The 17,236-nt window shown below is 38.1% G+C and overlaps 1 protein-coding gene and 1 long non-coding RNA gene across 4 annotated transcripts in view; one reads left to right on the top strand and one right to left on the bottom strand.

Moving 5' to 3' along the window:
- Positions 1 to 17,236, bottom strand: part of LOC138305978 (uncharacterized) — a 285,191-nt gene that overhangs the window by 227,650 nt on the left and 40,305 nt on the right. The gene's annotated exons all lie outside the window — the stretch shown is intronic.
- The window catches only part of LOC138305450 (uncharacterized), a 39,744-nt gene continuing 33,394 nt past the window's right edge, over positions 10,887 to 17,236 (top strand). For all 3 annotated transcript variants that reach the window (XM_069245681.1, XM_069245682.1, XM_069245683.1), the window contains exons 1-2: positions 10,887 to 11,215; positions 16,051 to 16,119. In XM_069245681.1, the coding sequence (XP_069101782.1) occupies positions 11,041 to 11,215; positions 16,051 to 16,119 (244 nt within the window). In that variant the 5' untranslated portion in view covers positions 10,887 to 11,040. The remainder of the gene's footprint in view (positions 11,216 to 16,050; positions 16,120 to 17,236) is intronic.

The raw sequence follows: 17,236 nt of genomic DNA, 5'->3' as shown, positions 1-17,236 counted from the left end.
GATATATGACGTGTGTGTACTTTGTGTGTGTGATATAGGACTGTGTACTTTGTGTGTGTGATATAGGACGTGTGTTTTTGTGTGTGATGTTAGGACGTGTGTACTTGGGTTGTGATATAGGACATGTGTGTTTGTATAGTATGTGATATTGGACGTGTGTACTTTGTGTGTGATATAAGACGTGTGTACTTTGTGTGTGATATAAAGATGTGTGTACCATTGTGTGTGATATAAGTTGTCTATCATACACTAAACAATAACATTGATTAAACAGTTACATTGTATAATACTGTCAACATTTGTGTGTGTGATATAAATATATACAAAATAAAAATATTGTGTGATATATACGATATGTACTGTGTTGACTGTATTTTCATTCGTGTGTAGCATAAATATGTGTGATAAAATAGACCGTCGACTGTGTGTATTTGCGTCCTTATGTGTCAAGACGTGTTGATATAGAACGTGTGTCACGATACATGTTAAACATGTTACTGTGTGATAATAGAAGTGTGTACCTATGTGGAGAATGTATGGTCTATAGAACTGTGTTTTTGTGTGTGTGTTATATAGGACTGTGTACTGTCATGTGATGTAGACATTTTGCGTATATAACCATGATGATATAACTACCTGTACTTTGTGTGTGATATAAAAGTATAAGAATGTATACTTTGTGTGATTTATTTAAAGAGTACTGAGCTGTGTGAATAGAAATGTGTGAATATTAGGACGTGTGATTAGTGACTGTGTAGGTGTGTGTGTGATATTTTTCTAAAGCTGTGTATCTCTGTGTGTGTGATTGATAATACGTGTGTGTCCATTGTGTGTGATGTCCATATGACGATTCCACGTGTATGTGTAATACTGACAGTGTGTAATGTGTTGTGATATAATAGGTGGAACTGTACTGTGTGTGTATAAAGATATACGCTGTGTGTTCTGTGTGTGTGATATATACTGTACGTGTGTTCCTTTGTGTGTGTACATTGTAACTGATCCTGTGTTGTGTGTGATAAGATAAATAGACGTGTGTTCTTTCAATGTATTGATATAAGACGTGTGTCCATTTGTGTGTGTCATATAACAGCCGTGTGTCGTGTGGTATATCATAACAAATCTCTGTGTGTAAAGACAATGTGATACGTAAGTAGTTATGATGTAACAGATGTGTGACAGATTTTGTGTGTGTTGATATAGGACGTGTGTGTACTGTGTGTGTGATATATATACATAGTGTGTGTACTATGTAGTTGTGTGATATAGGACGTGTGTACTTTGTGTGTGTGATATAGGACGTGTGTACTTTGTGTGTGATATAGGACTTGTGTACTTTGTGTGTGATATTGATATAGACTGTACTTTTGTGTGTGTAACATTTGTGTGTGTGATAGACTGTGTGTGATATAGGACGTGTGTGTTTGTGATTGAATTAATATGACGTGTGTACTTTGTGTGTGAGTGATTTATACTGACTGTGTACACTTTGTGTGTGATATAGGACATGTGTATACTGTGTGTGTGATATATGTGACGTGTACTGTACTGTTTGTGTTATGATATAGGATGTGTGTGTATTTGTGTGTGATAAAAAGACTGTGTACTTTATGTGTGTTGATATATGAGGTGTACGTTGATATAGACTTTGTATACATGTGATTGTGTGAATGTGTGTGATATGACTGTGTTCAAGAGTTATTTGTGATGTGTACAGATATACTTACTGTGTGTTGATGAGAATAGTGTGTGTGTATATCTAATTACGATTATAAGTGATATGAGTGTATATAACGTGATGTAACTTGTGTGTGTTGTGTGATATGACTGTGTACCTTTGTGTGTGTGTGATATAGTGAGTGTGACTATGTGTACTGATGTGTGTATAGGACCGTTGTACTGTGTGTGTGATATAATGGAGTGTGTAATGTGTGTATATATGTGTTGTGTTATGTGTGTGTGATATAAAGACGTGTGTAATGTGTGATTGTATGATATAGGACGTTACATGTACTTGTGTGTGATATAGGATAGTGTGTATTTTGTGTGTGTGATATATGACATGTGTATTTTGTGTGTGTGATATATGACGTGTGTACTTTGTGTGTGTGATATAGGACGTGTGTACTTTGTGTGTGTGATATAGGACGTGTTACTGTACTGTGTGTGATTGGACTGACGTGTTACTTTGTGTGTGTGATATGACATGTGTGTGTACTTGTATATAGTAGTTCCTGTGTGTGTGAGTGTGTGATATATAAAGGACATGTGTATAACAGTGTGGCGTGTCTTGAGTGTGATAAAGGGTATACGATATGTAGTTAATTGTTGTGTGTGATAGTAATATACAGTGTGTGACGAAACAACAGTGTTATAGTGTGTATGATTGATACATGTGTGATAACATACACTATTGTGATATTCAACATGTTTAAAACAAAATTGATATAACATAAGACTGTGTGTTCCTTTGTGGGGTTTTTCATTGATGTGTGACTACAAGTGTTCCTTTGTGTGTGTGTAATGTACATTGATATGTGTGTATTTGTGTGTGACAGTGTAAGTACGTGCCCCACGTGTATACATGTGTGATTAAAGAGGTGTGTACAACAGATGTGTAACTGTGTGTGTTTTTAGTGTGAATATATTGTATGTGACTGTGTTCCCTTTTTGGTGTAATATAAAGATGTATGTGAATGTGTGTGATATTTGACTGTGTTACCTATAAAAGTGTAGGTGTAAACATTTGCCATGTGTTATTTGTATGAGTGTGTGTCCTTTAAAAGGATACGATATACTGTACTCTCATCATTTTAGTGTTTGTGTGTGATATATTGATATGAGACTGTGTTCCTAATGCCCCCGTGTTGATGTGACAGTGTATGGAAAATCCAATTGTGATTAATAACTGTGTGTACTTTGTGTGACCTATGTGTGGAGTAGATGAACATTGGTGATAAGTACTGACTGTGTGTGATATAAACTACTGTGTGTGATGAGATTGGTAATACGCTGTATCTGTTGTTGATTAACATGTGTGATACTGTGTGTGATATACGATAAAATGTGTTCCTTTGTGTGTCTGATGTTGATATAAGACTGAAGAAATTGTGATGTGATATAACATTAAGATTGGACTACTCTGTGTGATACTTGTGTGTGTGAATAGACGTGTGTGTCAATATATAAGTGTGTGTTGAATAAAGTGTAATGTGATAAAGACATGACTGTGTTGATAGTTTGTATACAATGTGTGAATACAGGACTTGTGTGTGTGTGTATATTGTAGGTGTGTGTACTTTGATGTAGTTATAGACGTGTGTACTTGTTTTGATATATAGGATGTGTGTACTACTGTGTGTGACTATAGGACGACGTGTGTGTACTTGTGTGTGTGAAATAGTACAGTGTTGTGTGACATACTTTGTGTGTATATGTGACTGTGTGTACTTTGTGTGTGATATATGATACCTGTGTGTACGATGTGTGTGACATAGTGTGTGTACTTTGTGTGTGATATATATGAGGTGTGTTCTTTGTGTGTGTGTGATATGAGATATACAGATGTGAATGTGTGTGATATTGGAATTTGTGTGTGATATGATGTGATTATGTGCTATTGTGTGTATGGACTGTGTATTGTGTGTGTGATGTATAGACATTGTACTGAGTGTGTGTGATATAAAGACGTGTGTGTACTTTGATATAATGTGATATAGGAATTGTGTTTGTGTGTTTTTGTGTGTGATATATAAGTACGTGTGTAACAAAACAGTACTTGTGATATGGAAGGATATAGTGACTTGTGTTGTGTGTGATTTAAAGTGTGAGGTATGTGTAACAGTGATGTTGTGTGTGTGTGTGATATGTGGATACGATTATACGTGTGTACTTTGTGTGTGATATGAGAGGATTGATATAACGACAGTTGTGTATCCTGTGTGTGTGTGGTATAATGGTGTGTACTGTGTGTGTGATATAGGAACGTGTGTGATTTGTGTGTGATATAAATATATAGGTACGTGTGTGTACATTTGTGTGATGTATATGACGTGTGTACTTTGTGTGTGATTATGTACGTGTGTATCTTGTGTGTGATATAAAGACGTGTGTACTTTGTGTGATGATATAGGACGTGTGTACTTTGTGTGTGATATATGGACGTGTGTGTAACAGTGTGTGTGTGATGTACTGAGTGTGTGATATAAAGAGACTGTGTTGTATACATGTGTGTGATATGTGTGTGATATTGGTGTGTGTATTTGTAAAAGTGTATAAATTAGGACGTGTGTACAGTGTGTTGATACTGACAGTGTGTGTGTTATAAAGGAACACGTGTATAAACAGTATGGACGTTATCTGTATTCTGTGTGTGATATAGGACGTGTGTAAATTCCATTGTTGGTTGATATGTGTGTGTATACTACATATGTGTGTGATAAAGATCAGGTACGTGTGTACTTTGTGTGTGATATAGACTGACATGTGTACCGCCAATGTGGTGTTTGATATAGTGTGTAGGTGTACGATGTTGCAGTAACATTGTCTGATGTGGTGTATTTAAGTGTGTGTATACGATGTACGTGTGTTGTCTAGAGTGTTACGTGTGTGAACGATGTATATAGGACTGTTACTGTGTGTGATATATTACAGTGACGTGTGTAATGTGTGCCCCATTGTCTGATGTGTGTGATATAAATAGGAGTACTTTAACAGGTTGTAATTGTGATATAAGACTGTGATATAAAGTGTGTGATATTCATTATGTAACAAGTGTGATAATTGTGTTGTGTGATAAACATAGGAGTATATGTACAGTGTAGGCACTGTGTGACTGTGTGATATTGTGAGTAAGTTATAGCTATTTCTCAGTACTGTGTGTATGACGTTTATGATATAGTGTTGTCAGATGTGTTCAGTAGTAAGTGTGTACTTTCTGTTAAATGTGTGTACTATTGTGATCATGATGTGTGATATAAACGATTCTGTATGTATACAGTGTGTGATTCATATACCAAGTGTGTGATACCCATGTCATAAAGATACCGGGTGTACTACTGTATAGTGGTGTATAGGATAGTGTGTGTATGTGTGTGAATGATATGTGGACAACGATATAGATAATTGTGTATGTCCGACTGTGTGTAATGGAGTTATGTGTGAAAGAAGGACTTGTGTGTTATGTGTGATATAAGAGACGTGTGTACTATGTAATACTGACAGTGTGTATAGAAGTCTGTGTGTGTGTGATATATAGAGTGTTCCTATAAAGACAACAGTTAGTACTATTGTGTGATATAACAGTGTGTGTGTGATATACAGATTTGTGTGTGTGTGATATGGACGTGTGTACTTTTGTACTTGTGATGATATAAAGGACTGTGTGTACTATTGTTGTGATATATATAGGACGTGTGTGTACTTGTTATGATATAGGACGTGTGTACTGATGTGTAATATGTGGATACATTGTGTGTATACCCCTGTGTTGTGTGTGTGATATAAAGGATCTTGTGTAATACCATTGTAACAGTGTGATATATACATGTGTGTGTTACTTGTGTGATATAGATTGTGTATGTGTTTGTGATATAACACGTGTGTTCCTGTGTGATATATAGGACGTGTGTACTTTGTGTGTGATATAGACTGAGGTACTTGGTGTGTGATTAGTAGGACGTGTGTTTGTGTGTGTGATATAGGACTGTGTGTACTTTGTGTGTGATATTGGATAAATGTATGTATGTGTGTGTGTTATATAGAACGTGTGATTAAAGGTTGTGTGTAACATATGTGATATATATGTGTACTTTGTGTGTGATATAAAGACGTAGTGTACTGTGTGTGTGATATATGACATGTGTTTGTGTGATTTGGGCGTTCGTGTGTATGATACTAAAAGATGTGATACTAAGACTGTGTGAATATATTGGACGTGTGTATATCATTGTGTGATGATTATAGTGTACCTTTGAGGTGTGTCGTGTGATATCAGTAGTGATTTGTGTGTGTATTGTGACTGTGATACTTTGTGTGTGATGTGTGTGTGATATGTCTTTGTGTGTGATATAGGACGTGTGTACTGTGTGTGATATGACATTGATATACGACGTGTGTCCCATTGTATACTGTTGTGATATACGTGTGTATATGGTGCATAATATACGAGTGTACTGTGTGTGTATATAGGACGTGTGTGACTATGTGTCATGTGATATAGGACGTGTGTACCTTGTGTGTGATATATTGTGTGTATTTGTGTGTGATATATGAAGTGTACCTGTGTGTGATATAGTACGTTGTGTACTGACTGTGTGTGTGATTAGGACAGTGTGTACTGTGTGTAATATACCCCACGTGTTGATTTGTGATGTAGTCATGTGATATACAACTGTGTTCCTTTGTGTGTACTTTGTGTGTGTATATAGGAGTGTGTACTGTGTGTGTGTGTGTGATATAGGACGTGTTGAGTGTGTGTGTGATATAGGACGTCTAACAGTACTTTGTGTGTGTGATATATACGTGTGTGTATTATTTTGTGTTAATTGTTCTGTACTGTGTGATATAAAGATGTGACTGTGTGTGTGTATATACTGACAGTGATATTTGTGTGTGATGATGTGTGATATACTGGTGTGTGGTATCGGACGTTGTGTACTGTTGTGTGATATAGGACAGTACGATACTTGTGTTTTTTAAATGGTGTGTGTGATATAATGACTGTGTTCTTGTGTGTGATAGTATTGTCCCCATTGTCTGACGTGTGTTCTTTGTGTGTGATATAAACAGTATTGTATGTGTGTGATCATAGTACGTGTGTGTTGTGTGTGATATACTGACTGTGTGTACCTGTTGTGTGTGTATAACGTGTGTACTATGTGATAAAGTCGACTTACTGTGTCTTATGATGTGTGTGACATATGTGTATATTAGACGTGTGTACAGTGTGTGTTGTGTGATGTTGATATACTGACGTGTGTGTGTGATGTAACATAGTGATATACTGAGTGTACTTTGTGTGTGATGTAGGACATTGTGTATACTGAGTGTGTTATATCATCATGTGTGATACATTGTGTATAATGACTGTGTACATTTTGTGTTGATATAACGTGATCATGTGTGTGTATAAAGTGTGTTAATAACATGTGATATGTGTGTGTTGATATAACAGACTGATGTGTACTGTGTGTATACACATGATATAGGACTGTGTACTTGTGTGTGTATGATATAATGACTGTGTACTTTGTGTGTGATATAGATATACAGTGTGTGATACTGTGTGTATGTGTATCTGATAACTGTGTGTATGTTGTGTGTGATATATGACGTGTGTATTGTGTGTGATATATAGTGTGTGTTGATTGTGTGATATGACAAGATATGTAACTGTGTTCATTGTGTGTGTGTGTGACATATGTATAGACTGTGTGTGTACGATTGTACGATAGTGACGTGTGTCTACATGATATAGTGATGTACGATGTAAAGACATTGATACACAGATTAGTGACGTACGTGTTGATACAGTAGTGTGATATAGGACATGTGTACTGTTATGTGATGTATATACTGACTGTGTGTATCCTTTGTGTGTGAAGTGTGATATATTGTACTGTGTGTATGTGTGTGTGATATAAAGATATACTGATATACTTGACGTGAGTGTATTTGTGTGTGATATAGTGTGATATAGATATGTGTACTTTGTGTGTGATATAACAGACGTATGTGTGTGTGTGTGATATAGGACGTGTGTGTGTTTGTGTGTGTGATATATAGGATGATATACCTGGTTACTGTGTGTGTGATATGTGACAGTGTGATACTTTGTGATGTGTATATAGGACGTGTGTTTACTTTGTGTGTGATATGATGTACGATATACTACGTGTGATTATAGGACGTTGTCTGTGTGTACTATTGATATATGACTGTGTACTTGTGTGTGATATAGACATGTGTATTGTGTGTGTGTACTTGTGTGTGTGACATGTGTGATATAAACAGTGTGTGTTTCCTTTGTGTGTGTACTGTGTGAATTGTGATATAGGACGTACGTGTATACTTTGTGTGTGTGTGATATATGTGTACTGTGTGTGTGTGATATGTGTGTATGTGTGTGATATATGTGTGTTCTTGTGTGTATAAAAAGGACATTGTATGTATACAATGTGTGTGTAGCCCCGTGATACTGTGTTGTACTTTGTGTGTGATATAGGATACGACTGTGTTACTTTGTGTGTGATATAGACTGTGTGTGTGTTGTGATATACTGAGTGTTACTTGTGTGTGATTATAGGACGTGTGTACTTAAAAGTTGATATGTGATAGGACTGAGTGATGTAATGTGTGTGTGATATGTTACGTGTGTGACTTTGTGTGTGTGATATAGGACGTGTGTAAAATTTGTGTGTGTGATATTGGACGTGTGTGATATGTGTGAGGTATGATAACAGTATTGTGTGTGTGTGTGATAATGGACGTGTGTGACTTGACAACAGTGTGTGTGTGTCTGATAGTGTTACTGTGTATTGTAACAGTAGCCCCATGTGTGTGTGTGATATACTGACGTGTGTTTTGTACCTGTGTGTGTGATATATAGGACTGTGTGTGATATGTGTGTGATGGGTATAGTACTGTGTGTTTGTGTGTGTGATATAAGGACAGTGTGTACTGTGTATACAGTGTGTGTCCTGTGTGTGTGATATGAGGACAGTTTGTGTAACAGTAGTGTGTGTTGTGTGTGTGATATGGACATATGGAGTGTGGATTAGATAGTGTAAAGTGTGTGATATAGACCTTTGTGTTATTTGTGTGTGATATACGTGTGTGTGTGGTACTAGTGTGTGTCCATTTGTGTGTGTGTACTGATGTGTACTTGTGTGTGTGATATAGGACGTGTGTGTGTGTGAGTGTGTGTGTGATATAGTGGATATGTCGATATGTGTGTGTTGTTGTGTGTGTGATATAGGACGTGTGTATTTGTGTGTGTGATATATGGACAGTGTGTACTGTGTGTGTGATATATGGACGTGTGTACTTTGTGTGTGATATAGGACTGTGTACTTTGTGTGTGTGATATATAGTGACTTGTGTGTGTACTGAATTGTGTGTGTATATAAGGGACTGTGTGTGTTGATATACTGTGTGATGTGTGTACTGAGTGTGTGATATAGGACGTGACTGTGTAATTTGTGTGTGTGATATATTACGTGTGTACTTGTGTGTGTGTGATATAGGACGTGTGTACTTTGTGATGTGTATAGGAGTGTTTGTACTGTGTGTGTGATATACGACGTGTACTGTGTGTGTGATATATGACGTGTGTACTTGTGTGTGTGATGATAGGATATACTGTACTGTGTGTCCATTGTACTGTGATGTGTGTGATATAGAGTGTGTTACTGTGTGTGATGTGTATATGACGTGTGTACTTTGTGTGTGATATATAGAGTATACGATGTGTGTTTCCATTGTGTGTGTTGTGTGATATAGGACGTGTGTACTTTGTGTGTGTATATAGTCGGACTGTGTACCTTTGTGTGTGTGATATATAGAGATGTGTGTAACCTAGCCCCATTTGTGTGTGTGATATAGGACGTGTGTTCCTTTGACTGTGTGTGTGATATAGGACGTGTAACGTGTGTTGTGTGTGTGACTGTGATATACAGACTGTGTGATGTAACAAGTGATTGTAGGACTGTGTACTTTGTGTGTGTATATAGGACCCATGTGTACTGTTGTGTGTGATATAATGACTGTGTACTTGTGTGTGATATAATGTGTACTGTGTGTGTGATATAGGACTGTGTTCCTTTGATGTGTATGACTTCTGTGTGTGTATAAAGACAGTTAAAGGTGTGTGTTGTTGTGCAAGTTGATATAGACAATTGTGTTCCTTTGTGTGTGTGATATATAGGACGTGTGATCCCAGGTTGTGTGTCTGTGTGTTCAGAAGACGTGTGTACATGTGTAAACATATACAACATTATGTCTTGTGACGTGTGTGATATAGGGTGTGTGTCACAGTGTGTGATATAACGAACTGTGTTCCCATTTGTTGTGTGTGATATAAAGTGTGTAGTACTGTGTGTGTGATATAGGACGTATGTCCCATACTGTGTGTGTGATATACAGGGACTGTGTGACTGTACCTTTGTGTGATATAGGACATGTACTTACTGTGTGTGATATATGTGAAGAGTGTTACGATTACTGTCCACGAGTGTGATAGCCCCAGGTAGTGTGTGTGATATAGACATATACGGTGTGTGATTAGTACATTGTGTGATGTGTCGTGATATAAAGTTTGAGGTGTTAAAGAATCCCCATTGTCTGAGTGTGTGATATAAAGATAAAACCATTAGTCAATTATGTGATAGTACCCCATTGTTGAGTGTGTGATGTAAAGTGTGATATATAAACATGTAACATTAAGACCAAATTTGTTTGAGTAAACATGTGATATAAAGTGGAGTGTGAGATCCAAAGTAAAGTGTGATACGGTCATTGATAAAATGTGATACGTAAAAGCAGACACGTAAAACTGTAAAGATAGGGGAATTATTTCACACTGTGTGATAAATGACGTGTGTGATGACATTTGTGATAATAACAGGTAATGTAACAGTTGACTGTGTGATTGTGACGTTATATATAGCAAAATGTGTGTGTTTGATATAAGATGTGTGTATTTTAAGTATAATATAGCACGTGTGTGCCGTGTTTGAGATACATTTTGCGTTAAGTAACCTTAGAATACCTACCTTCTACATGAATCATTTATCATATCTAAGATATTTATTTCAAATCAATAGGATTTTAAATATCTCATTGTTTTAAGCTTTATTTAATATATTTTCTCATTGTTTCTACAGCATCGTCTATAAGTTTGGAAAATCCAATTGTCAGAGATCCCGTCTGCGATTTTGACACTAACAGCTGCGAACAAAACCAAGTCCCGATGATACCGGAACTACTACGGTAGTACAGATCGCAGAATGTTGGTCGGGTGAGACACACAAAGGGTTCGCGATGTCTACATCTTCCGAAGAGGAGATAAATGAAAAGAACGACCAATCAGTGACCAAAGGTAAACATACATCACCTAGGCTTTGTGAGGATAAAGACGGGCAAAAAGAGAATCTGTCAATAACAGCCGAAGTTGGCGGTACATCATCAAAATCTTCCACTCAAAGAGACGATCCACGTAAGTACTTAATAGTATAATATATATGATGACATATTGAGTAAGTGTGTGATATAGGACGTGTGCCCATTATGAGTGTGATATAGGACGTGTGTACTGTGTGTGATATAGGACGTGTGTACTCTGTGTGTGTGTGATATAGCACGTGTGTACTTTGTGTGTGATATAACACGTGTGTACTGTGTGTGTGCGTGTGTGATATAAAGAACATGTACTTTTTGTATGTGAAAGAAGGACGTGTACACTGTAATGTAAATATGGCATTTAGGACAACATGTCATCACAAATAAAAATATGCAGTACCTATTTCTAATATCAACAGAGATTCGTACTCGCAGTACGACTTCGACGGATTGAGGGGTCATAACAATGCATGCATTATCAACATATCTCTGTACCTTTCCCATGAGAACTTGTTAGATATCCTCTAATTGCGGCGCATTTATAGTATGTATACTTAAAACTTGTAGTTTCGCAGAGTCTTAGAAACTTTGATAAAACTTCAAAGATACAATGCGCCAAATTTGGACTACAGATCCATTTTCTCAATCGTGTACACCTTCTAAAACGGGAAAACAATTCTGGACACTATTTCATTTCAGGGATATAAGGTAAATGCTATTGAACATAATACTGTATTTGTCATTAAAACATGTTTACCTCTTAAACACTCGGTTACTGTGGCTGATACGATGTTATAAAATATTAAAAGATATTAACAAAAATAAACAAGATATATATCATTAATCGGATCAAACCCGAGACAGTTACATATTGTGCCTTACATATTATCCGTTAGTCCAACAAACTTAATAATTTATAAATCAACGACGAATTATAAAGATCTTGGATGTCTTCGGATGTAAGCAAAAATATAGATTAACAAGAGGTCCAGAAGACCTGTATCGCTCACCTGGTTTGTTATGCCAAGTAATATTTTCTGAAGGAATTTAAAGATTTAACTCTAATTTCCCTATTGGGCCCCACTCTTTCTGCTAAAGGGGGTCAGAGCCAAAATTTATATAAAACTCTATTCCTCTTCCTCCAAGCATATTAGTGGCCAAATTTGGTTACAATCCATGCTGAACTCTATGACTAGTAGCGATTTAAAGGATTTTACCTCTATTGGGGCCCGCTCCTCTCGCCCCCAGGGGTTCAGAGCCAATATCTATACAAACTCTGTTCCCCTTCCTCCAAGGATGTTTCTGGCCAAATTTAGTTACAATCCATGCAGAACTCTAGGGCTAGTAGCATTTTGAATGATTTACCTCTTATATCCCCTATTGGGCCCTAGCTGCCCCCTCCTGCCCCCGGGGTTCAGAACCAAAATTTATACAAACGCTGTTCCCCTTCTCCCAAGGATGTTTCTGGCCAAATTTGGTTACAATCCATGCAGAACTCTAGGACTAGTAGCATTTTAAATGATTTACCTCTTATATCCCCTATTGGGCCCTAGCTGCCCCCTCCTGCCCCCGGGGTTCAGAACCAAAATTTATACAAACTCTGTTCCCCTTCTCCCAAGGATGTTTCTGGCCAAATTTGGTTACAATCCATGCAGAACTCTAGGACTAGTAGCATTTTAAATGATTTACCTCTTATGTCCCCTATTGGGCCCTAGCTGCCCCCTCCTGTCCCCGGGGTTCAGAACCAAAATTTATACAAACTCTGTTCCCCTTCTCCCACGGATGTTTCTGGCCAAATTTAGTTAGATTACATGCAGAACTTTATGACAAGTAACGATTTAAATGATTTACCTCTATTTCCCTTATTGGGCCCCGCCCCTCCTGTCCCCAGGGGGTCAGAGCCAAAATTTATACAAGCTATATCCCCCTTCCCCCAATGATACTTCTGGCTAAAATTGGTTACAATCCATGCAGAACTCTATGACTAGTAGCAATTTAAATGATTTACCTCTATTTTGCCTATTGGGCCCCATCCCCTCCTGCCCCCAGGGGGTCAGAGCCAAAAGTTTTACAAGCTCTATTCCCCTTCCCCAAATGATGCTTCTGGCTAAATTTGGTTACAATCCATGCAGAACTCTAAGACTATTAGCGATTTAAAGGACTTACCTCTATTTCCCCTATTGAGCCCGCCCCTCCTGCCCCTGGGTGGACAGAGCGAAAATTTATACAAACTATATTCCCTTTCCCCCAAGGATGTCTCTGGCCAAATTTTGGTTACAATCCATGTAGAACTCTAGGACTAGAAACGATTTAAATGATTTACCTCTATTTTCCCTATTGGGCCCCGCTTCTCTTGCCCCCATGGGGTTAGAGCCAAAATTTATACAAACTTTATTCCCCTTCTCCCAAGGATGTTTCTGGCTAAATTTGGTTACAATCTATGCAAAACTCTAGAACAAGTAGCGATTTATAGGATTTACCTCTAATTTTCCTGTTGAGCCCCGCCCCTCCTGCCCCAGGGGGATCAAAGCCAAGTTTTATACAAATTCTGTTCCCCTTCTAAAAAGGATGTTTGTGGCCAAATTTGGTTAAAATCCATGCAGAACTCTAGGACAAGTAGTGATTTACAGGATTTACCTCTAATTCCCCTATTGAGCCCCGCACCTCCTGCCCCCGGGGGATCAGAGCCAAAATTTATACAAATTCTGTTCCCCTTCTCCAAAGGACGTCTGTGGCCAAATTTGGTTAAAATCCATGCAGAACTCTAGGACTAGTAGCGATTTAAAGGACTTACCTCTATTTCCCCTATTGAGCCCGCCCCTCCTGCCCCTGGGTGGACAGAGCGAAAATTTATACAAACTATATTTCCCTTCCCCCAAGGATGTTCTGGCCAAATTTGGTTACAATCCATGTAGAACTCTAGGACTAGAAACGATTTAAATGATTTACCTCTATTTTCCCTATTGGGCCCCGCTTCTCTTGCCCCCATGGGGTTAGAGCCAAAATTTATACAAACTTTATTCCCCTTCTCCCAAGGATGTTTCTGGCTAAATTTGGTTACAATCTATGCAGAACTCTAGAACAAGTAGCGATTTATAGGATTTACCTCTAATTTTCCTGTTGAGCCCCGCCCCTCCTGCCCCAGGGGGATCAAAGCCAAGTTTTATACAAATTCTGTTCCCCTTCTAAAAAGGATGTTTGTGGCTAAATTTGGTTACAATCTATGCAGAACTCTAGAACAAGTAGCGATTTATAGGATTTACCTCTAATTTTCCTGTTGAGCCCCGCCCCTCCTACCCCCGGGGGATCAGAGCCAAATTTTATACAAATTCTGTTCCCCTTCTAAAAAGGATATAATTTGGTTAAAATCTATGCAGAACTCTAGCACAAGTAGTGACTTACAGGATTTACCTCTAATTCCCCTATTGGGCCCCGCCCCTCCAGCCCCCGGGGGGTCAGAGCCAAAATTTATACAAGTTCTGTTCCTCTTTCCCCAAGGATGTTTGTGGCCAAATTTGGTTACAATCCATGCAGAACTCTAGGACTAGTAGCGATTTAAATGATTTACCTCTATTTACCCTATTGAGCGCCGCACCTCCTGCCCCCGGGGGATCAGAGCCAAATTTTATACAAATTCTGTTCCCCTTCTAAAAAGGATGTTTGTGGCCAAATTTGGTTAAAATCCATGCAGAACTCTAGGACAAGTAGTGATTTACAGGATTTACCTCTAATTCCCCTATTGAGCCCCGCACCTCCTGCCCCCGGGGGATCAGAGCCAAAATTTATACAAATTCTGTTCCCCTGATCCAAAGGATGTCTGTGGCCAAATTTGGTTAAAATTCATGCAGAACTCTAGGACAAGTAGTGACTTACAGGATTTACCTCTAATTCCCCTACTGGGCCCCGCCCCTCCAGCTCCCGGGGGGTCAGAGCCAAAATTTATACTAGTTCTGTTCCTCTTTCCCCAAGGATGTTTGTGGCCAAATTTGGTTACAATTCATGCAGAACTCTAGGACTAGTAGCGATTTAAAGGATTTACCTCTATTTACCCTATTGGGCCCCGCCCCTCCTGCCCCTGGGGGGGGGGGGGGGGGGGTCAGAGCCAAAATGTATACAAGTTCTGTTCCCCTTCCCCCAAGGATGTTTGTGGCCAAATTTGGTTACAATCCATCCAAGTAGCGATTCAAAGGAAATGTTGACGGACAGACAGACGGACGCCGGCAGGTGAGCTAAAAAATTTGAGATGACCTCTGAAATAGTCGGAGTTGGTCTTGGAATCCGTGTCTGCAGTGACGTTAGCAATGTCTAGTAGAAACGTTAACACTGAACATGACAAAAATGTGCAATCGCCGCTGTGTTTCGGGTAAAACATTTAGATCTATGGAAATGCACATATACTCTTAAATAATCATTTTCTTCATGTTTCAGATAAACATTTAATATGAACATTGATATCAATTGGAACGCCTCCATATAAAACATATCTGCATGATAGTTTCTACAACCGACATTTGCGTGACAATATCAAAAAGACTCGATGTGTATGCTTTTGTAAAATGGTGTACGTTCAAACAAGCGTTCCTTGTACCTGGTATAGACATTAGTAAACATAATGACATGGTTATTTGCTGACAGAGATATGTACTCAATCATGTGTACTTCCTAAACTGAAACGAACATTTGTTTTGCATATTTTGCCAAAAATTATAAACAACAACAATCTACAGTCAACAGTAATACCTAAGATTAGGTTAGATATACATGTATGTGCGCTTTTTATTACGTCAGTTTAGTTCCATTATACATCAGAAGTTATCTAAAGGCATACAAAATATCACTAGTTAATATCGCAGGGTCTAAAAAACATCATTATTTAATGTCCTGGACAAGAGATGTGATGCTTATACGATTGATATTAAAATTTTGTTACAGGAAAACCTGCCACCACCACCGTAAGCTTCTTTTCAAACCCTGTGAGTTACGTATGGGACAAAGTTAGAGGTAAGTAAAATATCACTAAGTATTATAAAGCATAACAAGTGCGGGACGGTTTTTTTTTTACTCTTTTCCAGTATATTTTAAGCGATTTAAGACAATGAAAATGTTCGTAAGAAGCAAAATTGAATTATTAAAGTATTAACAGGATAATGTAAAGTATAATGTAAGCGGCTGGGCTGAGTAATTCGGTTATTTGATGATATGCACCGGTGAGCACCCCCCTTCACGATAGCAACGCGATTAACACGAAAAAAACATAGACATTCACAAACACAACACATTGAACACATGGGTGACCGTCCTTAAATGATCATAGCTGTTAATAGGACATGAAACCCGATAAAATGTTATGTGTGACAAATGAGGCTTGCCTCCGTTAAAGAATAAGAATAAGAAGACCTAACGACGGGTGTTATAAATGACAGAGAGCGCATCTGAAACGGTCGAATTTTTCGGCAACGGAAAACGATGTAAACCCAGCCATAAATGCAGGGTTGGAATATAGGACTCTTTCATACGTGGATATGAAGGATAGGGATACTCTACCAGAGGTCACAAAATGTAGTAAAACCCGAGGCTTGCCGAGGGTTTTACAACATTTTGTGATCCCGAGTGTAGAATATCCCTATCCTTCATATCCACGCATTAAAGAGTATTTTTCTCTCATTCCTCGACGTTTTCTTGCAATTTTACTTATATTAATTTCCACCATTTTGAAATAAATTCGAAGAAAACGCGCAACGCAGATCACGTTGTTTTTTTCTTTTAAAGTAAATCCAGCTTAATTTCAAAAAGAAATTATTAAAATTGTACCTAGAAAATAGTAATTTTGTTAACGTTGTGACGTCACGAGGCTTTATTGCATGGGTAGTCATGCAATACAGCTTCAGGCGACATGGGTGTATTGCCCTGGTCCAGCCAGTGTTACACGTGTAGGTATGAGAGAAAACACTTTCTCGGTAAACCGGAAACGGAAATCAAAAGATCCAGTGTCGTACAAGACCGCATCCAAAATCCCACTTACAGCACCCTCGGAAATCCAGTGTCTAAACTCCACTACACTCCGTTTATAACCTGGGTCACCCGATAAGGGTGTCTACATATATATCGACCAATCATA

This window comes from Argopecten irradians, chromosome 13, assembly GCF_041381155.1.
Source record: "Argopecten irradians isolate NY chromosome 13, Ai_NY, whole genome shotgun sequence".
NCBI lineage: Eukaryota > Metazoa > Mollusca > Bivalvia > Pectinida > Pectinidae > Argopecten > Argopecten irradians.
This window is presented reverse-complemented; position numbering and strand designations above follow the sequence as displayed.